This window comes from Archocentrus centrarchus, chromosome 24 (assembly GCF_007364275.1).
Source record: "Archocentrus centrarchus isolate MPI-CPG fArcCen1 chromosome 24, fArcCen1, whole genome shotgun sequence".
Taxonomy (NCBI): domain Eukaryota; kingdom Metazoa; phylum Chordata; class Actinopteri; order Cichliformes; family Cichlidae; genus Archocentrus; species Archocentrus centrarchus.
This window is the reverse complement of record NC_044369.1, coordinates 12,317,285-12,339,784: the sequence shown is the minus strand read 5'-3', so window position 1 is coordinate 12,339,784 and position 22,500 is coordinate 12,317,285. Positions and strand designations below refer to the sequence as shown.

The following is a 22,500-nucleotide window of genomic DNA, read 5'->3' as shown; positions in this document are numbered from 1 at the left end:
CCAAAATAATCTATAGTTGCAGCCCTATTTAATACTTCATCTGCAGTTTTTCAGTTCCTTTTTCTTGTTCAGTGAGCAGAGCCTAGTCTGTTTTGGGCTTGAACAAATGCATTAAAGTCAGGTTCAGTGCCCAGAGGTGGAAATGTGAAGGACAGTGGACGGGTGATTATCACAGAGAGCGGATCTATATCTGGATTTGATAAACTTCATTTCTGAGAAGGTTTGTTCATACATATTAAGGTAGATTCAAAGAACCAGCATCTTCTGAGTATGTATCCTATGTGTGGGATAACTTCACACCTTAAGAGGGATAAAAAATCCAGTAGTGATACTGATTTGAAGTGAATCCAAAGTGCAACAAACTGTCTGTGATTAAGTGCTTTTGTCCTGATGAAAAACAAACCTATTTAATGTGCTTCTTGCTTTTGTATAAATTTCTCTTGACGTGTATTACTGTTGTTGCCTTAACCAGGACCTGAGTGCAAAATTTCGTTTCGCCTCATGCGAATACATGTGCTGAAATGACAATAAAAACTCTTGATTCCCTGAATGAAGTTAACGATTATAGTTGCATCATCAACAACATAGTTCATTTTAGAAATAATTTACACAACACCTCCATCCAAAAATACCAATTTCAGTTCTGGTTTATCTTATCACTTTTCTTGCATCCGCTTCAAAAGTCCACCATTTTTTCCCCATTCCCAGATTTGTACAGCCATCGGTTGCAACACTTGCCAGTTTGTCCCATTTCAGGCTCAGTCTATCCAAGCATGCATTTACCTCTGTGAACAAATGTGTCATAGTCCCTTTCACTGAGCAATTTGCTGCCAGCTCATCTGTAATCTCAAACTCTTTCATCATCTCATATACTAAGATGAGTAACTGGGCTGTGTTGTGGATATCACAGTTCTGATCCAGAGCCAAGGAGAAGAGTCAAAACTGTCCACTTTGCTTTTCAATTGACGCTCCAGATTTCCCACAAGATGTCCTCAATCCATCTTGTTACAGGTTCCCTAGAGAGGGGGGCATCCTCAAACACTTCTGGATCAACTCCACAGCAGAGAACGGCTTATTGGTTTTTACAATTTTATGGGAATTCACATAGCAGTCTTGACTGCTCCATCCCTGGATGTGTGAAGCTTGGTATAAAGCCCTTGTTGCTTTGCGGCTTTGCTAGCAAAGGATCAAATCTGCTCTGTATACATTAAGTTTTGTATTTCTCTCATAATGACGATTCAAACTGTAATCTTTAAACACAACCATCTGCTCTCCACCAAACTAAGCATATTGCTTCACCTCTGACTTCAGTAAATAAGTAATTAGTCCCTGTCTTTTAAAAAACGATATTCTCCATCAGTTTTTTTATTTTTAAATGTGGGCCGACATCTTTCAACTCCCTTCTCTCAAATGTCGGTTCCAGTGTATTTACAGTGAAGCTGCATTCACATGCACAAATTAAAAAATAGCAGCCACCCTCAAAAAAAACAAAAACAAACTGTATTGTGATTCCCCACAAATCGCATAAAACAGTAAGCCATTCTCTGATGGGGAGTTTATCAAAGAGTGTTCGATGGCCAAAATGGGACAAACTGCATGACGTCCACTTATTTATGTTTGAATTCTACTTCTCATTGACCGTATGCGGGCCGGTCAGGAAAACCATGTGGCCCACGGGCCGTACAATGTCCAGGTCTGATCTAAAGGCTTATGGAGGGATCACACATCTAAACATGTATTTTATCAATATTGTTTTAGCTGCTGTTTAAATTTAACCTTCCACTTAGTGTTTATAATCTAAATTAAAACCTTTGTCATCATTTTGTGGCAATGAAAGAGAAATATTGACAGATAGGTATTAACCCTACCTTCACTACACTGTGACTGACAGTCAAGCATCAAGGATTACTTCTTAAAGGAGACCTTAAAAGTTAATTCCAAGCTCCATTTTTTTTCCCCCCTGAAAATACATCACTTAAGTATTCTTGATTGAGGTTGGAGATTCCATTTTTTTTTTGTACAGGAGTAGTGCTGGGATGAGTTTTTTAGCAGTCAAAATAAAAAGGGTGTGAAAACTGTTACTGAGTTTCATTACAGGAACTGTATTTCTTTTTTTATTTTGGTTAAGCCATACTGCCACAGCAGTCAGGATACAGTAACCTGTTTTGATTTTGGCCATCCTTGTTGTAGCTCTCTCCACGACAACACAGACACAGATCGTTTCCTTGAAACAGGTGTTTATTGCTTGAGCCTCTCCCTCTCTCTCTCTCTGCTCACTTAGTCACGCCATGAAAACTCGTTGGCTGCTTGTCATGAAAAGAGATTTAAACCTTGAGTCACTTATCGGCTTTGGCTTCATACGATAACTTGAATCTTAAATGCAACACAGCAGAGTCATATCAAAAACATCTGCCCTCCTGCAGTCCGTGAAAGGTAAAGGTTTCTCTCGGTAAACGTTACTCCTCGCGAGACACGTTACGTTGCATCTTAAAGTTCCTTAACAACACAAACAACTGCAACAAGAACTTACTATGCATTATGACACATTTGAACAATTTAAACTTAAATTATATACTTATGAAATCATGTAAAATCATAAAGCAGTCAACATCATGAACTTCATATAAAACATTACTCAACAACATTTACACTCCCACCAATCGCTCATTGATTTTAAATGAGAGATTTCTTCAAAGAAAACTATTAAAAATATACAATGTGTGAAACACATTTTAAGAATGAACAGTGTAGCCTTAAACAGTTTAACTGGCCTCCAATAACGGTAACTATCTTGTGAACAGGCCTCTCAAGATGAACTAATCTATTGAATGGTTTTCCCTTATCAAGTGTAGTTTCATTGACCAGAAGTTCACCTTTCGCACCTTGTCATCTGTACTAGATGTACTTCCACAACCCTGGCAAGCTTCCACTTGTTTCTTGGTGCACTATCGTCCTGTAGCATCACAATGTCATCTACCTTAGAGTTTCGTAATGTGTTTTGCCATTTCTGTCGGTGTTGGAGTTTGTTAGCAGGTATTCCCGCTTCCATCGTTTGCCAGAATTCATTGGCTAGAAACTGCACTCGTTTCCACCTTTTGCGCAGGGTAGAGGTCTTCTTTGTACAAACTGCCCACGGAGGGTGGCAGAATAATGGATGATTTCATTGTTTAGAATATGGTTCGGAGAGTAAGAGGTTCTGGGCCAGTAGGATCGTTCAGATGCTCAACACTTAGTGGCTGCTGTTGATTATGGCAATCGCTTTCATAGAGAAATGTCCTTAAAGTTGTAGTGGCAAGTCTGCTGGCAGACCTGTCCAGCATTGCAGTCAGTATGCTTCGGATTGTTCGAATCTGACGCTCCCAGACTCCACCCATATGACTGGCTGACGGAACGTTTAAACACAAACTCACAACCAAATCCCCTTTGACAGTCTTGATTCATTTCTCTGAGCAACTCTGGAAAACTCCCGTCTAAAACAAATGAAATTTGTTCCCCTGTCACATCTCAATTGGCGTACATGTCCTCTTATAGCTATGGACTGATCGAAGTTGCATTCATAAATGCGTTGGTTGTCAAGTCATCAAGTGTTTCTATGTGTACTGCTCTGGAACATAAGCAGGTGAACAACAATCCATATCGTTTGACCCTCCTTTCTTCCTTCCTTTACCACAAAGGGGCCAAAACAATCAATGCCGCAGTAAGTGAAAGGGGGAGATATTTCTGTTCTCTCTTCAGGGAGATTTGCCATGTGTGAACCATCTGTTGCTCTTCTGTATTTTCTACAATGCACACACTTGTAAATGTGCGAGGAAACTGCACTTCCACATCCTAAGATCCATATTCCGTTTGCATGTAACTAATTCATGGTCATGCCTCTTCCTTGGTTGGATGTATGCGTCATGATGGTACTTGTAGAGCAGGGCCGAAAACATGAGATTTCCTTGAAGTATTGCAGGATTGTTTTTACATCATGATGTAAGGCTGACTGAGATAGCCGTCCTCCCACCCTTAGGACACTGTTATTGTCTAAAAAGGCATTCAACTGACGTAGCCTATTGTGCTTACTCAGGGGTTGTCTTCCTTCTGGCCATTGATCTTCTTATATCTTCAGCAAATGATTCTTCTTGCACCAGCTTGATGATGAAGATTCTGCTTCTCTTCACTCTTCAAGGTGAGTTGACTCATTTGTTCATAGTTGCAACTCCTTTGAACTCTCTGACAAATCTTTTGAGCCTGGCAACAGCTCTCACTATTCTTGACCAGTCAGAGAATTTGGTGAAGTGGTCAACCATTGAATTCTGTTCCTTTGCCTTGACAGCCTGAACATGTACTTTCCGAAGCTCAGATCAGTAGCTTGTATGTCCCCCATCATTCTCTCTTCATGTGGAAGATTTTGCTGCCAAAGAAAGTCGTGGTCCTTTCAGTCACTTTAGACTCCTTCAGCTGAATTGCACTCAATCCTCTAGACGCATAATCAGCTGGATTGGTTTCAGAGCTGACGTGCCGCCATTGCTCAGGTTCTGTGCTAGATCTTATTCGTTGGATGCGGTTGGCCACGAATGTGTGAAACCTCTTGGCATCATTGTTCACATAGCCGAGAACCACCCTTGAATCCGTCCAGTAATACTCTTGCAAGTTTTTGATTTCAAGCTCCCTTTTAATGATATCATCAATGCGAACTGAAGTTACAGCTGATGATAGCTCGAGTCTTGGAATAGTTGTTAGCTTGGTAGGGGCTACACTAGCTTTGCCCAAGACAAGTGAGCAACTAATCTGTCCTGTTTCATTCACCCCTCTGAGGTATGAAATGCACCATACCCTTTGGAACTTGCATCAGAAAAGTTGTGAAGCTCGTACAGTACAACTTCACCGAAGCTTGATGGAAAGTAGGCTCCTTGGAATCTTCAGGGTTGCCAAGTAAGGCAAATCTTTGAGCCATGCCTCCCAATGTGGCAGGATGTGCTCAGGAAGAGATTCATCCAGTTTACCTTTTCTCTGCACAGAGTCTGAAGGATTTGTTTACCTACTAGTATGAATGGAGCCACAAACCCCCAGGGATCATAAACTGAGGGCAACAGCTGAGAGAAACTCCTCTCCTTGTCAGTGGGTTTCCTTTACCAAACTCTGAATTGGAACTCATCTGCTTCCACGCACCACTCAACTCCAAAGCGCTTCGCTCGATACGAAGTTCTCCTAGCGCCATTGTCTAGATCCTTGATCTGGGCACATTCTTCTGGAGGTATTGCTGCAATCACACTTTATCATTGGATACAAAACTTGTGCAGCCAAAGATTTCCTGCTCTGCACAGGGCTCTTGACTCCTCCACCAGATGTATGCTTCAGCAGTTGACTTTACACTAGTTGGGCCATCATCCACATAGAAGCTCCCTTGGATTGAACTTGATGGCTTCTTCGCTGAACTCCCATGACTCTGTGATGCCAGATGCTTGAGACAAAGTTGGCAGCAGCCGGGAGATGAAGCTGCCCAAACAGATGTACTCTCATTCTGTACACTGAGGGTTCGGAGTCTAAATCCCCCTTGTCCCACCAGAGGAACCTGAGATAGTCTTGGTGCTCCCTTGTGGCATGGAACTGGTGAAACATTTTATCAATGTCACATTATGGCTACTGGACCCTTTCTAAATCGACAACACTCCAAGTAATGTGTAGTCAGGTCTGGACCAGTCAGGAGATGGTCATTTAAAGAAGTTTCTGGAAGCGTGTTGAACAGTCGAAAACCACATGGATTTTCCCGGGTTTTTATGGGGATGGTAAATACCATGGTGTGGAATATACCATGCCGGTTGGTTATCAAGTTCGCACTGTGGCACCTTCTCAGCATCTCCTCTGCTTATGATATCATTCATGAACTTGACATAGTCCTTGTAATATTGTTCATTTTTCCTGAGTCGTCGCTCCAATGAGTTGAGCCTATGGACTGCACACAGTTTATTGTTTTTTTGTTGTGAAGCACTTTGTGATTTTTATCTGTGATAAGTGCTATATAAATAAATTTTATTACTTACTTACTTATTGTCTGGAAATTAGGTTTGTCTGTCTTGAAAGGGAGTGGGAGTTCATAATGGCCATCTTCCTTGTGCCTTATGCTGCCTTCACTTTCGACAGAAAGCGAAGGTCTTCTTGAGAAATTGGGTTGTTATCTGCAGAATGGTCTGTGAAGTCTGATTCGAGTGTTTTAATTATGTCAGGTAGGTTGATCTCTTTGACTTGAGTCCTGTGCACAAAATGTACTTCTCTCTTTAACTGAACTGATGACTGTATAGCCGGTATCACTTGCTGTACTATGATTCTGTGGCTGGTTCCTATTGCATCGTTTTCATCGCTCGCTGGATCTGAGCAACCAATAATACTCCAGCCAAGATCAGTTCGCTGTGCATATGGATGATCTTCATCACCAGACAGGATTTCCTTTGGAAGAAGGGCTTGTTGACAGTTGTATCCTATTAGAAGGCCTACTTCGCAGTCAAGCTGTGGTGGAATCCTTTCTGCTAGGTGCTCTAGATGAGGCCATTTTAGAGCTGTTTCAGAAGTTGGAATTGTAACCTGTTTGCTGGGATGAACTCTCGTGTGAAAACAGGTGGCAGTGGAATCCTTTCTTTAAGTTGTATCCTTACTTGCAGACCTGTTAATTTCTGACAGGATATGACTGTCGACTTAGCAGACATTGTGGACAGCTGCAAACTGGCATTTTCTTTGTCTGTGTTGAGGTCTTGGGCCACTTCATCTAGTATGAAGGTAGTATCACTTTGTGTGTCTAGCAGTGCATAGACGAGGACTTCTTGATCAGGCTGCTTGGTAGATGACACCCAGACTGGTAAGATGGAAGATGTTTGTGTGCTTGGGCCCTCTTGTATGACTCTGTTTGCAGTTGCTGTTGCAGCACTTTCTGTGGCGTTTGCCCTGTCATTTGAAATGTCACTTCCATTTACGTGTGTTGACCTTTGGGATTCTTTAAATTTGTCATCATGCAAGCAAGTCGATGTCTCCTTTGACAAGTTTCGCATATGCTCCTGCTATCACACCTTCTGAGTGATGACCAGTTTTCAAACATCCAAAGCAAAGCTTTTCTGTTTGCACAAACTTGAGGTCCTGGATTGTCTTTTCAGCAAACCTGCGACACTTGTCAAGGATGTGTCCTGTCCTTTTGCAAAAGACGCATGATGGAATGCTGCTCCGTGTCACATTTGTGCTCAGTGTCTTTGCGTGGATCATTTGATTTCGTGGATACTTTGGTTTCTCGCTTTCCACACTCTTGAGTGCTTGTATTGAGGATATGGGGTCACAAGCGAGATCTGCTTCCTTGGATAGGAAGTCAACAAGCTCTTTAAATGGTGGGTACTCTGCACTTACTTGCCTGACTTCCATAACCTTACGGTTCCATCTGGAAACCAACCAATCTGGCATTCAGCAGAATCCTTTGACTCTCAATGCTGTCATTAAGGACGTCCAGTGTTTTAATATGGGACATTGCAGCCTCACAGCTCTTGAGGAAGTCTGCAAATTCTCTAGCTCACATGCATCCTTGGAGCTTATCTTTGGCCATGTATTCAGCTTGTCTCTGAGGGACTTCCCAATTATGAATGGGTCTCCGAAACGTTTATCCAGCAGCTTCCAAGCTGAATCATATGCTGCTTCTGTGCCTAAAAAGAAAAATCCTTCAACAGCCTTTTTTGCTGCCCCCCAGGTACTTTCTTAGATAATAAAGTTTTTCATTCTTGGGATGTTTTTCCGTTCTATTAACGTTTCAAAGGATAGTTGCCATTCCTTGAATCTCAAGGGGTCTCCAGTAAATAATGCTGGCTCTGGTGTTGGAAGGCGATTAGCACTTATAGCTTCTGCTAACGCATTAACCAGATCCATGTTCTTCTGCTCCTGAGGCCCAAACACTATGGCTGGAGCAGGTTGAGGCAGCAACTGAGAGTGAGGGGCCTGGCATGTGCCGCTAGAGATTGAGGATGCATGAGGGAGTTGGTGCATTGACGGCTTGGGCTGTGAATGGTGGAGAATGAGGTATGAATGGAGGACTTGAGGCTGGAGCACACATGTTGTGACTGGAGGGACTATGGGGTTAAGAACATTAAGCTCTCCTGCCATTTCAATATCACACGACAAGTGAGCTGTTTCAATGTTTCCTTCAACTTAATCATAAACCTTTACTCGAGCTCTAGCAGCATTCAGTCTTTTTACTAATTCTAAGCGTGCAAGCTTTCTACGTTTTCTTGGACTGCTTGTAGTCTGGCTAGGTTCTCTGACTCAAATTGTGTCACCACTGTTTATTTTCAGCCTCTAGAATTTGAAGTTCTGTTTCTTCTCTTTCTTGTTCCTCCAATACTGCTAAGACCTCCTGAGATGCAGCAGCTCTCAGCATAGCTAGAATGAGTAGAACCACATTTTGATTGGTGAGACAGTGGTCTAGATAAGGAACCTGTCGAATCTAAGATTGATCCAACATCAGGCCAAGTTTCATTTTCATTTGCTTTATGGCCTTTAAGCTGACTCCCTGCTTTTGAATTATAAATTCTGAGAGTGATATGCACGTGTCAACTCTGCGTCGTAAGTCTGGTTCAGGGGTTTGGGCTTGCCGTAACTCTTCATAAATGGCCTTTACACTGGAACAAGTGTGCTTCATGTTCTCAATAAGCTCATTCAGTTCATCGTCAGAGGCATCATCGGTTAATAATTCTTTGCCTATTCTTGCTTGACACCTCCACTTCTCATAGATGATTTTATATCTACGTTGTAAGCCCTTCAATCTCTCTCCTTGAAGCTCTCGTCCCTTTTCTGTGAGGGTTCGCGTTCTTTCACTTCTTCGCAGTTTTTCCACATCTGCTGCAGATTCTGTGCTTGTTGCTTCAGTTTGAGTAGGCATTTTCACAATTTTATGGCAGGTCTCAGTGCTTGTGTCAGACATGTTGGGATAATGACTGACTGTGTAGCTATTAAATGTATATTGGAGTTCCTTTGCCTATGTGTGAATGAAAGCTACAACAGACTTAAGCTAGAAAGGCTTGTGAATATGTAGACACTGTAGACATCATTCAAATAAATTTGAAATCACTTAAATTTCACTGAATTTAACATTAACTTCAGTTTTTGAAACAAATAAGAACAATGAAAATTATTTTGACACAAATATATGAATAAAGTCACTGCAGGAAAATCTTCAGAAATGCATTAAATCACCTTTCCTCACTTAAAGGGTTTCGTGTCAGTGTAGTAACTCCTTTAACAACTCACTGAAGGTGCCCTTTAAACGTGTAACAATCATGTATGCAAAAATATTGCACTTATTGCCCTACTGAGAACAGTATACAAGGTTAACAGATATGAGTCCTTAGTTGTAGTTTCCAAGCTGAACCACTTCTCACACCACCTTAACTTGACTATTGTGGTAGAGCACTTCCTGGTTTTGGCTTGAAAATGTACAGCTTAAACAGTCCGACTAGCGTTGTCTGTAATCGCTACGCCAACGATACGTTATGGACTCTGCTTATCTGTTGCACCGGATGTCCGTTGCGTCGATCATCGCGGGCTGCGCTCCCATCTTCGTTACATCTGTATCGAGCAGGTGAGTTTTCACTGTAGCTCTCTCCACGACAACACAGACACAGATCGTTTCCTTGAAATAGGCGCTTATTGCTTGAGCCTCTCCCTTATTTCTCTCTCTGCTCACTTAGTCATGCCATGAAAACTCGTTGGCTGCTTGTCATGAAAAGAGATTTAAACCTTGAGTCACTTATCGGCTTTGGCTTCATACGATAACTTGAATCTTAAATGCAACACAGCAGAGTCATATCAAAAAACATCTGCCCTCCTGCAGTCCGTGAAAGGTAAAAGTTTCTCTCGGTAACCGTTACTCCTCGCGAGACACGTTACGTTGCATCTTAAAGTTCCTTAACAACACAAACAAAACTGCAACAAGAACTTACTATGCATTATGTCACATTTGAACAATTTAAACTTAAATTATATACTTATGAAATCATGTAAAATCATAAAGCAGTCAACATCATGAACTTCACATAAAACATTACTCAACAACATTTACACTTATTTAAATATGACTCAAGATGCCCAGTGTTATTGTTCTTGGATAGCTTTGCATGATTCAAAGTTCAAAATAATCCTTATTTATCTTATACGTTGCCTTATTGGAGCCCCATTATATATTCTTGCTGTCATTTGATGGCAACTAACCCTTCAAACTTAACTATATTCCCAATTTTGAATTATTTGTAGGAATGACAGTAAACAAATGCAACTCTCACTGTAAAAACTGCCCTTACCAGCAGCAGCAGAAACACCGCTGTAGGGTGGCACTTGTCTAGCCACCTCTCCTATCTGCATCACCAAAGTGCATCGCATTGCTCACTCCCCCACAGCGTACCCTTGATCAGCAGGCAGATTAATCCTCTTGTTGACGCTGCACCTGTACCAGCATGGGTCTAACTTGTCTATGATCAGCACTGTTTGCACAGTGGGAACTGAGTGTGCATGCTTGTAATGGGAACAACTGTAGTTGGGTGGCTTCTTGTCCATTTCCGGGCTGCAGAGCTGCTGACATAGTGAGGGAAGCTGATTGTATCGATGGCTGATTAGAGAGTCTCGGAGGTGGGGAAAGAATCTAGCATCCCCTCCTCGTCTAATTACAGAGCTGATGAATCCTTAGTTGCTGACAAAGTGGGCAGAAGGGCTTCTCTAGAGAGGGGGGGTGGGCCAGGGTTCATAAATCACACTAGCACAAGGAAGTGTAGACACATACCTGAGCTGTTTGAGGAGGTTGTTCACAGGAACATTAAGGGTCACACTATTACTGCTACCTGAATGACTACTGCTTTAAGCCTGGATACATCTTCTGATCAACCCTGGGGGATTATATTCATCTTGAATACAGTCTACAGAAAATCCAATGCTGGCCTACCTTCGCTTTATCCTCAGTGGATAGAAAAGCAATAGAGGAGAGGATATGAAGGGCAAAGAGAGCAGGACAACATGGAGGGGCACTGCATTTGCTTTGCATAAGAGGAAGGATATTCTTAAGATGGCAGCTGTATGCTGCAGCTTATTTTTTGCCAAGTCCTGCAGTTTTGTTTTTCCAGGTTGTTATACCACAACATGGCTTTTGATATGCAACTAATTGTTCCTGATTTTTCACATACTCTAAATCTATCACAGTCAGGTACTTGCATGTTCTTACTCCAAACGCTAAAAAAAGCATTACCGTACTTGTATACAAACAAAACCTTAAGAGGGAGTTAAAGAGCAATACTTGACCGTGATCTGCCCCCCCCCCCCCCCCCTCATCACACGATTACAAAAGTTCAGCCAAAAGTCAAATCAGACAGGGAATGAAGGGTGAAAACTGTGAAGGCGCCTTTTAGTTCTTTAATGTCAGACTTTCCACACCAAAAAGTAGAAAGTGGTCAAATTTCTGCAGAAAGTCATCAGCAGCTGGACTTGCCCCGCAAGGGAAAAAAGACTTCTATAAGTCACAAGAATATTTTAAATTCATAAGATACATCCACAGTAATATTAAGTCTAATGTCCACAGTACTGAGGGTTTTTAGGAACCCTGAAACTGAGACTTTTTAAAATGCTGCTAACCCTGTTTCTGTCATAATTTGAATTATAATTTAGTCTCAAATGAGCAGAAACAGAGACTTTTGGAAACTGAAGCACACACCACATTCACTTCCTGATTAGATATAATCAGTCACACAAATTCAGCCAAAACGTAGCAAGGCTCACGTATCTGTGAATTAATCTCACTGGTGAGTGCAGCTTTTCCATAATGCTCCCATAATGCCACCCATACTGCACTAATGTGTCACTGTATTTGCTTTGCAATGAATCCCAGCGCTAACAGGTTTTCTACCAACATGACTGTCTTTGCTCACAGGGTACACAGCTCCACTTTGTTGGTGGTCCAAGCAAAATAATCTTTAGTCTTTTTGTCATTGCTCTTCTTCCTGTTTTCTACAAGCAACCAACCCTCTGCTTCCTGTTTACAGCAGTACAAGCATGTCCAGTCATGTGTCAATGTGTATGTGTTAAGACCGACAGCTTATTCCTAAAACTTTGCTTAAACATTTGCATGGCTGGCGATGATCTCAACAACACGGCATTATTTAACATTGCACCTGGTTAAGATATCATTATCCACTGCATAGTGTGGGCAAAAATGAAAAATCAAAGCTGAGTTGATGTATCTGCTGCTACCGTGGTGCAGCCACACTGCTGCTGGGGAAAACAAAAAAAAAAAAATAAAAGGTTATGAGCCTAAGTTTATGGTCATCACCTTGGTAGCTGTGTGTGCCACCTGTGATTTCACCACAGCCCCCGTAATCACTCATCTGACTGCCACCGCTCAGAAAAAAAAACTTACACATCAGCGGTGATACTGGAACACAAGTTTTCTGCAGAAATCCCACTTTTTCAAGCTGGTTGAAACATCCCCCTCTAATCTGAGAATCTCTGAGCTCCAGTACTGATATAACATTTAAGTGTCAGTAAAGACTGACCTGCTTGTACACTAGTGTCTCCAACCTGGAGGTGCTCGCCAAGTTTCAACCAGATTATCAATGGCGTAGTACCTAATCCAGCTCTGGGTCCATCAATGATCACCTAAGCCCCATTAGGTGATCACTGTGTGCAAGTTTCACTTGTTAATTGTGGACAAACGGACGCCTTGCCACAGTATAAACTAGTTGATTGTTTAACAGGATGAGCTAAAAATTGACAGTTGCACAACACCACCACTTTTGGCACATGCTGCCCTTCTTGATGGCAACAACAGTGAGCATAATTAGGTGTAGAGACACACCAAAAAGTTAATTTCTCACCTCTACCAAAAAAAAAAAAAAGTAACACAAGCTATGCCAGCTGGTGACAACCCAAACTGAGATTAACATACACATACAACCAGTGTAAATACAGTCATACTGCAGTTACTAATAAAACAATTTTGTCATTACTTTCACGCTCTTTAATTATCTGCACCACGGTTAGACAGAAAAAAAAAAGAAAAAAAATTAGGACCACTCTCAAAACACTTGCTTGACCTGAGTTTATGTGGGAGTCAGAACAAAAATGGCGGCACTATCTACAACACTCGAGGAGTGATGAGACATTTCTTCTAATTTACTACATGAGGGGTCAAGAAGGTGACAGTAAAGAGCAAACCCTGCACAGTCCAGAAACAACAACCCACTGCTGCCAAAACAACATCAAATCTTTACAAGTGCCTGCGAAGACAACATGCTAACCTCTCAGAGTCTATGATGCTAACAATGCTAGGAACGAGAGGCCTCGGGTTCAGAGTGACATTAAAGCTGAGTATGCTGACCTCAACCGGGCAGGCAAAGCTTGATTTCCATCAGGCAGCAAAAGCAAAGATCAACAGGTGTACATTTGTAACTGTTACTGTTTCTACAGTAGAAGCATTACCACTGCAACATTTTTCTCTACTAAATGAAAGATTGTCTGTCATCCTTATTAGGATGGGGATCTGCATGACATGTGTGTTTAAAAAAGATTAATATGATATGATTTCAACTTAATTACAAAGGCAATATTACAGAGTAATACAAAAAGTAATATTATGATTAGGGCAATGCATCACTTTCTACAGGAAGTAAATAAGTACTCTTTTAAGAAGTATAAAAGAGTAATGCAGACAATCACAAAAAAAATGAAAAATAGATACCAGCTGAAGAGGTAAATCCTAACAGTCTGGTTGTTAGTTTTAAGATTTTTCTAAGTTTACTAACTATTTTAAAATGTTAGAAATAGAACAGAAATGGGAACAGTAGGCTGACAAGATATATTAGCTAATTTAACAGCTATAGCTCTTATGTCTAACCCCCCTCCCCCCAACATCTTAAAAATACACATTAAAAAATGTCTCTGTGCTTATAATACACTGGCAGATACAGTGTATATAGTTCAAATGACTTGACTCCATGTTTTGCTTCTTTTGTTTGCTGGGAAGACATAAAAAAAGAGGCCTATGTGAACTGAGTGACAGGACAGAGCTCTGCTGTCACTATTTTTCCTATTTAAAACTACAAAATGCACCTTAAACAATGACCTGCAAGTACCAAAATTAAGATGTACAAACATAGTGCCCACCGTGGATGATGCATTTGTCTCACTCTGCCGACACATACACAACTCTGTATTTATTTTAGTATTAATATGTATATTAGAATTTTTTTATAACTTGTGTGAAGGGAGACTGGCAAAATAAGAATTTCACTGTACTGTGTAAACCACTGTTTATTTCCACTGTGTACTTGACAATAGCAAAAACTAACTCAACTAACTTAAGATTCATCAAAAGCAGCACGAGCCTCTCCCTTCATTGCTTGAACTGACTTCGTGATGTAATGCGATACATTTTCATGTGACACAGTTTTTTGCATGTGCGCTGCAAAATATATTTGCATTATGGCTCTGGTTTGCCCTCGTGAATGCAACAGATTACCATTTTCATGTGAGTTACATGAAACCGTGAACTAAAATGGAGAGTATAATGAGCCAACATTTGAATCTTACCTGTAATGTACATGTGTGCTGTAGGAGGCCTGTAGCCAAAGATCCAAGTCTGGATGTCCATCGGTCTTGCTTTGGGGTACGCTATGGTCACATCTATAACCCACTGCAGACCTTTACGTTATTAGCTGTCATGGAAGAACAAACACAGAAAGTGAGACGCATTGGGGATAAATAGTTAAAACAAACTCCAAGTCTACAAAGTACTTTATGTTTGTCAATCTGAACATGTGAGCATGCTGTTTTTCAACTAGCCAAAAAGGTTCATTGTCAATCAATAGTTCAGATCATCCTGATTTTGCAGCTTTATGTCCATGTCTGTAATCAGTAGGCTTCCCTGGATTTTTTTATAAAATACCAAAGCATGAAAATTAAGGCTGGTTACCTGCCAAAACGACTAGTGGAGCACCAGCTGAAGTCCCTGTTTGACAGAACTTGGCTGGCAGCTAAGTGAGTGACTCATAGCAAAGGAAACATTTTCACCTCTACAGCTAATCTTTCATACATGTTTTTCTATCAGCGAATAGCCACAGAAAGGCCAAATTCTTACTGTCTTGTTGTTACTTTCAGTTCTAATGGAAAAAGCAAGAGGGAAAAAAATAGCCGGGAAAGCGGAGGATGACAGATGGGGGTGGGAATGCCAGACATGCGATTAAATTTGGGAGTCAGCAGCAGGGTGCATGTGGGTGAATATTTAGTTGCATTAAGCAGGGTCAAGTCTGTGCTCACCTGCTCATAATCACAAAGACAATAAAACAAATTAAGTGATGAGTGTAAGGATGATTTATCGCATCTACACAACTTCTTGCTTGTTATTACAGGACTGAATTTGACTCAAACACACCTTAATGTGAAGCACTTCCAACCTGTGCTCCTTCTAGGAAGTATGAAAAATAAAAGAGCCCACAGACCAAAACACAAGGCAGTCTCAACAAGTTCTTAACCTGCTTCTTTCATGACTACAGGAGGAAGAGGTGTTCACCTACTAATCGGAAGGTTGGCAGTTCGATCCCTGGCTGCTCCAGTTTGCATGCCAAAGTATCCTTGGGCAAGATACTGAACCCCAAGTTGCTCTCCGATGCAACTGTCAGAGTATGAATGTGTGTGAATGTTAGATACGAAAGCACTTAAGTGTAGATAAGTGATTTATGAATGTGTGTGAATGGGTGAATGCAGCATGTTGTGTAAAGCGTTTTGAGTGCTCAACATAGAGTAGAAAAGTGCTATATAAGAACCAGTCCATTTACCATTTACAATGATGAAACTACATCTGACTCTAGACATTAAATAAAGTTAAAAGGAACTACCAAGCATATACTATATTGCCAAAAGCATTCACTCACCCATCCAAATCATAATTCATGTTCCAATCACTTCCATGGTTACAGGTGTGTCAAATCAAGCACCTACGCATGCAGACTGCTTCTACAAACATTTGTGAAAGAATGGCTCTCTCTCAGGAGCTCCGTGAATTCCAGCGTGGTACCGTGATAGGATGCTACCTGTGCAACAAGTCTAGCTGTGAAATTTCCTCCCTACTAAAAATTCCACAGTCAACTGTTCGTGGTATTTTAACAAAGTGGAAGCGATTGGAAACTACAGCAACTCAGCCACGAAGTGGTAGGCCTCGTAAAATCACAGAGTGGGTCAGCGGATGCTGAGACACATAATGCGCAGAGGTCGCCAACTTTCTGCAGTCAAGTGCTACAGACCTCCAAACTTCATGTGACCTTCAGATTAGCTCAAGAACAGCATGTAGAGTGCTTCATGGAATAGGTTTGGAACAAGGAAACGTTAGCACAGTGGCTAGCAAAACTCTCCACTGTCAGCTGTGTTCATCGAGGTGTTGAGCCTCTGCTTGCCCATTGAAGCCGTTTTAGCTACAAAGGGTGGGCCAACATCATATTAAACCCTATGGATTAAAAATGGGATGTCACTCAAGTTCTTATGCGTGTGAAGGCAGACAAGCAAATACTTTTGGCAATATAGTGTAACATGAGGGTGTGAAAAGGTGCTTTCCATTAAGCTAACCACTCTGAATAGGCTTGTCAATTGTAAAACAGAGGACACCAGCAGTCACTGCTGTAAAGCAAGCCTGGTGTGGAGCAGTGCAGCATATGTGATTGCCTGGTTAAGGTCGCTGTCCTCCCTACTGCTGTTGTGCAGGAGGCACTTCCCTCTCTGAACACACTGGCTTCTTTATGCGAAGTAAATATGCCATGCCGTGTGACAAAGTGGAGCTAAACTTTACAAATGACTGGCTACATTACATTACTGCCAGGGTCAGCAGCAGTAAAAAAGGAAATGATGCAAATTAGTTATAATTCACAGGAACAAAACACAAAGAAATGTAAGGAAAGAGGATTCAGAAATGCAATGGAGACACTATCAAGTGGAGTAAAGACAGTTACACTTTACATGTTCCTCTAGTTTAGGTATATGTGAACCTGCCAGTTCAGTGCAGAACAATAAAGTTATACTGGCAGTAATAGGTCTTCATTTTGAGGAAATTTGGATATGTTGGCTCATGCTGAAATTTAAAAACCAAACAAACAGTCATTTGAAAAAGTCTTGGCACCCCTTTTCAAACTTTATAAACCTCTCTCTAAAAGGCATGTATTTAAAGTGAAAATGTTTGTGTGTGATTTTCTTGTTTCGAGCAAAAAAATGAAATAAAATAAACAGATAAAAAAAAATTTGGGCATTCCCAAAGATTTTAGCTTTCAGAACTTTTACCAAGCCGGTGTTTCCTCTCAGACGTAGTTCTTTCAGTAGAGCTCAAGTATGCAAGTGGGATTATTTATTTATTTTTATACATTATATATATATATATATATATATATATATATAATATATATATATATATAATATATATATATCTATATATACTATATATATATATATATATATATATATTTTTTTTTTTGTATGTGCTCACAAAGTGCAACCCGCCAGGAGGTTTCTGTGTGTCTGCTGGCACCATAAGGGCCCTCAGGGACCCAAGCTCATTCAGTACATTTGTACACAGCAATGAGCAGGGAAAATGTCCGTGTAGGTTACGTATGAGCCATCATCACTTCTCTTTTTTTGATCAGCCCATCTTTTAGAATGATCTCAATATTCACACATGTGATTTGATATAAATTTGGGGGGGGGTGAACCACAAAATACCACCAGCAAGACTGATGCACCATTTCACTGCACTGGCACATATGCACAAACATGGAAGTCATCAGAAGAAAACCTCTGCAGCATCCCCACCTCAAAGCAAGCCAGATGCTTTCTGAAAAAAGTCCTGGAAGGGGGGGGGGGGGGGGGGGGGTCTACTATTAGCAAACATATATTTAGAGAAAAAGGGGGCAGAATTTCATGACAAGAGCAACCCTCCTTAACTGCTAAACAAGGGGGTGGATCAGTTTGGGCTTGTGCTACAGGCAAAGGCATGTGGAGCATGTCACTGGTGGACAAAGCCGCAAACACTAACACGCTGACAGAAGAGATGAGGTTACTCAGATAAAAGGCATCCAAATGTGCTTGAGTTTCAGTAACAGTCATTCAAATTATGTGTACCATATTTAATGCAAAGGTATTCTGCGTGCATGTAGATGGTTGTCTGCTTTTTATTTACATTCATAAAAGAAAAAATGGGTTCAGAACGGAGCCCTGACTGTGGACATTTTGAATGTCAGGCATTACATTTTCTGCATTCTAGTGAAATTCTATGCAGCACATTGCCTCTTTTCTGCATCACTTTACAGTGTAAATGTCTTTATTTATGTAAAGAAAAACACAAAGTGAGGTAGATTCAGCAAGGCTTGGATATGCTTTTAAATATTTATTGAAACAACTGTCTAATTATGCATCATCCCTGCAGACTCAAGACACATTCTGTTGTGTTTAAGTAACCTTTTTAAATGTGAAGGTGTCAACTATTCATGTTGGTAATTAATTTAATACATCAACCACTGTAGTTGGTCAGACAAAACAAGTAATTTGAAGACTTCAGTGATCTGTAGGAAACCTGTAAACTGTGGAGGAATATATGCTGATCTGTCAGTGGAGATTATTTTGTTCCTGGCAGGTGGGACAATATAACTGATTAGAGAGCATGGCTACACTTCTATGTAACTAGAGCTGATTGAGCTGATTGCATATAAAGCTTGACCCTTTAAGAGTGCACAAATGTCTGTTTCTGTAGTTTCAACACTAGACAGGGGGCAAAAAGAAGCAGCTGACGAACAAGCTGAATACCAATATTAGTGTCTTGACAGGCAATCTTGGTATTGATGGGACTGGCTAACACCAGTTATTCCTGTGTGGGTAACTAGATCCAGATCTTTCCAAGTGTGCTGAAAGGCAGCCACCGTCTCCCGTGAGCAGCTGGTCAAAGAATGGGGCCTTGAGCCAAAGTATCGCTGGCGCCCTATATGCTGTGAAAAACAATATTGTAATAGCACGGGGCACGGTAATTTAAAATGACAACAGATAGGCCTGTCCTTCGATAAACAATTTCAGGAAGGAAACACACTGGCAGATATCTGGCTCTCTTTCAGAATAATCTACAGGCCAAATTGCAGCACCTTCAGCCTACAACAGTCCCACCTACTGACTAAAAGTGGATAAAAATGGTCTCCGATTGGTTGGTGTTATCAAATATGTTTACCTCTGGGTCATTAGGAGCTCCCAGCCCACCCTAAATTACTCAGCACTGAACTTTGCTTGCCTGCCAACTGTAAACGGTTTTATGACACAAAAAAGTCATCAGGCTTTGCGACACACCTTTTCACAGAGCTGTACTGATTTTTTTTCTTTGTTTGGACTAAGCAGTGTATTTAGCCTGGGTGACATTGGTGGGTACATCAAATCCCATTTTCTCCAAGTGGCCCGCTTGTCTTTGAGTGAGTCAGCGAGCTCTGGGCACCTCTGCAGAGCATCAGTGAGGGTCACAGGGAGACAGAGCTATGTCTTTGATCAGACAGCCTCTCTCTCTCTCTCACACTCTCTCACACACACACACACACACCACAAGGTAGTGAGGGACATAGCATTCCTCTGGGTATGTGTGTTTTCTTGCCCTATGGTTTAATGCCATTAGCTAGATTTAAGTGGAAGGACAACCCTACTGCAACAACCAGCATTCTCTCCTCCTGAGCTGCTGGAACAGAGGAAAGGACATAAAGCAATAACAAGAATCGGGATATAAACTGGAAGTAGCGTACACAATAGCAAGATCAAATATAATGTGCAATTACACATAAATAAGACTGATGTGTCTAAAATGCTTAATTTTTTAAAAATCTGCCTTTGCCAGGAGTTATAAAACACAAAAATATCTGGGAAAAAAAAAAGCTGCACTACTCATTTAATTTTTACAGTAGACAATTAAGAGATACCTCTTCAGTTTGACAGTCTATCCTGCAGAGGCGTAATCAGACAGCATCTTGCTGTTAGTGCTGAGGCTGTCGGACACAGGGCTGCACTAGCAAACTTGAGGAAGGCTAAAGCCTGGGCCACATTCTCAATAATGCTGGCTCAAAGTCCCTCCAATTTTCTATTAACACCAAACGCCCTTAAATGGATTCTGAATGAAAGCCAAGAGAGTCCACTGGGTCGACAGAGAGTGCAGCATGCGCAGGCATTGGGGAACTCATTGAAGCTTTACATTTATCGCTGTTTTAATGCTTCTTTTTTGCTGAGGACTGCTCCAAGGAGCAGATTTACTGAGTTACCTGGATAAATTTGCTGAGTAAAAAAAACAAAACGTGCATTCCAACATTAGTTCACAGACCGGATTTAAGGCGGTGCTAGCATTCCTCCTGAAATAGGGCTCTAATTCAGGGAGCATGGGAAAGACTTAGTTTCATAAATTTAGGTAAAGAAAAAGAAATCACATCAATTTCATGCATCCCCAATGTCCCGGTCATAAGCCAATCAGCAGCCAAACAGGAAATGTGACGCAATTGTGTATTTTCACTGATGTAAGTTCACAGTAGTTTCTAAACCATTTCAGTCATGTAGGTACAGGCACGTTTCAGAAAGGATGGCCTACTGTTTCTTGGCTTACTCACTTACTAATGGGAACACAATCATTTTGTGATCTGGATACATTAATAGGGACAACAGGGATACAAAGGTAGGCGAGTGAGAAATTTTATTTTACATTTGCAAATTTTGACATAATCAAATGTCTCAGGACCATTTAAAAAACATCATGCAAGCTGATTGGCCAGTTCAAGTAATTGTATTTTCACTACTTCACAGCTAAGAGTTCACCGGTGGAAGCAAACTGGCTGAAGGAAATCAGCATTAACACGTTAAAGGAAACATTTAAGGCTGAAAGTAACCGGCTGTAACTTTAGTGTCATGACTCGACAGCACATACGTGTCACTCACATTTGTGACTTTAAGTTAAGAAATTACTCAACAGAATAAATAAATAACATTACAACAGTAAAGATGATCAGAGGTGTAATTTATGGTGGAGCTGCAGCCTCTCCGCTCTGACACACAGTGAGCACCAAAGAGGCTGAAACAAGGTACCCAAATTATTTTCTAGAGTGCTTGTTAAATGTTTATCAAAAATTTGCAAGTAAAAGGCCAACAAGAGTCCATTATCAAACCCACCCACCCATCTACCCATCTTCTGCTTATCCGATTCACCGGTTCAAAAAGCTTAAATGTGAAGAAAAGCGATCTTCTCAGCTGCTCTCAGTCCACCGTTGATTTGTTTTACACAACGACCACGCAAAGTATCCAAAAACCAAACTAAAACCACTGACAGTGTTTATGCAGACAACCTGATGGTGTAGTTTGCCACGGCCTTCAAATCCGCCAGACTTCTTGTAAACTTTGCTGCAGGCCCACAGCAGCCGTCCCATCTCTATGTTGCAGTGACACCTGCAGCTAGCATGGGTTTAAAAGGGGCTCACAGGACTTATTTTTAATATAAAAGTACTAATAAATTACTGCGACTGCTCCGTTATTCACATGTGGTGACCACAGTAGATGGATCTGCATACTTATCAGATTTAAAAAAAACAAACAAACAAAAACAAACAACTCTTCTAGGAATGTGTGTCCCAGAGTCTCAAGCTGGGGGATCTTTGGCATGTCAGGTGAATGTGTTAACCACTACACTCTTAATCTATGCTCTAATATTACCATTCAAGCTACCCAGCAGTATATTAAGTAGTTAAGATTAGCTTATTATTTTTGTGGGCTATTAAAACTCTGATCTACTGGGCCATGGGAGCCACTGGGGGGGTGGGGTGGGGGGGGGGGGGTGTTACATTAAACAAATAAAATTTGTTATAAATTTTAACAAAGTTACAAAAATCAATTTTCACCCTCAAAGTTTGTTAATTGCTGTATTATCGTCCTCTTCAGTGGATGTATTTAGGGCTGGTCTCTAGACAGAAAAATTACTCTCCTGCAAATCACCACTGGGGTTTTCAGGAACACTGATGCAATTTCTGGCACCTCTGTGCATGTCAGCCCTTTCCTCTGCTGGCAGCCTTTACCACCAGTCACCTTTCATTTAAAAACAGGACTCCCAGAGGACAGACACACACAGAGGTGATGATTTAATGTTTCATGTTTGAGGCACGCTTTGTCTCGGCTCTTCTATCAACAAAAAACATTTCGTCAAGAACTACAGTACACAGAGTTCACAGAGACTAAGAAAAAAACGAGAAACAACCAGACTCTACTTTTTAAGACCAAGAAAATTTAGTGAGACTAAATCCCGGAAAGGCTGAAGAACACCTTCAGCTTTCATTTGTGCCAAGTAAACCAGTTTAAACAAACAGCTCTTAAATCAATTTGTTTCACTTTAAAGCAAAGGTTTTTCATGTGTGTGCGTTTTAGTTACCCGTCATGTTCAGGGTACCAGTTTCGCCGCCCACGCTGCCGTTCTCTTGCTGGGCC

General features: G+C 41.0%; 1 protein-coding gene across 1 annotated transcript in view; it reads right to left on the bottom strand.

Moving 5' to 3' along the window:
• lpgat1 (lysophosphatidylglycerol acyltransferase 1) overlaps positions 1 to 22,500 on the bottom strand; it is a 130,980-nt gene that overhangs the window by 16,932 nt on the left and 91,548 nt on the right. Inside the window, 4 exon segments of the mRNA XM_030722034.1 lie at positions 14,578 to 14,596; positions 14,599 to 14,702; positions 20,624 to 20,633; positions 22,445 to 22,500. The exon segment at positions 22,445 to 22,500 is cut by the window's right edge and continues 224 nt beyond it. Coding sequence (XP_030577894.1) covers positions 14,578 to 14,596; positions 14,599 to 14,702; positions 20,624 to 20,633; positions 22,445 to 22,500 — 189 coding nt within the window.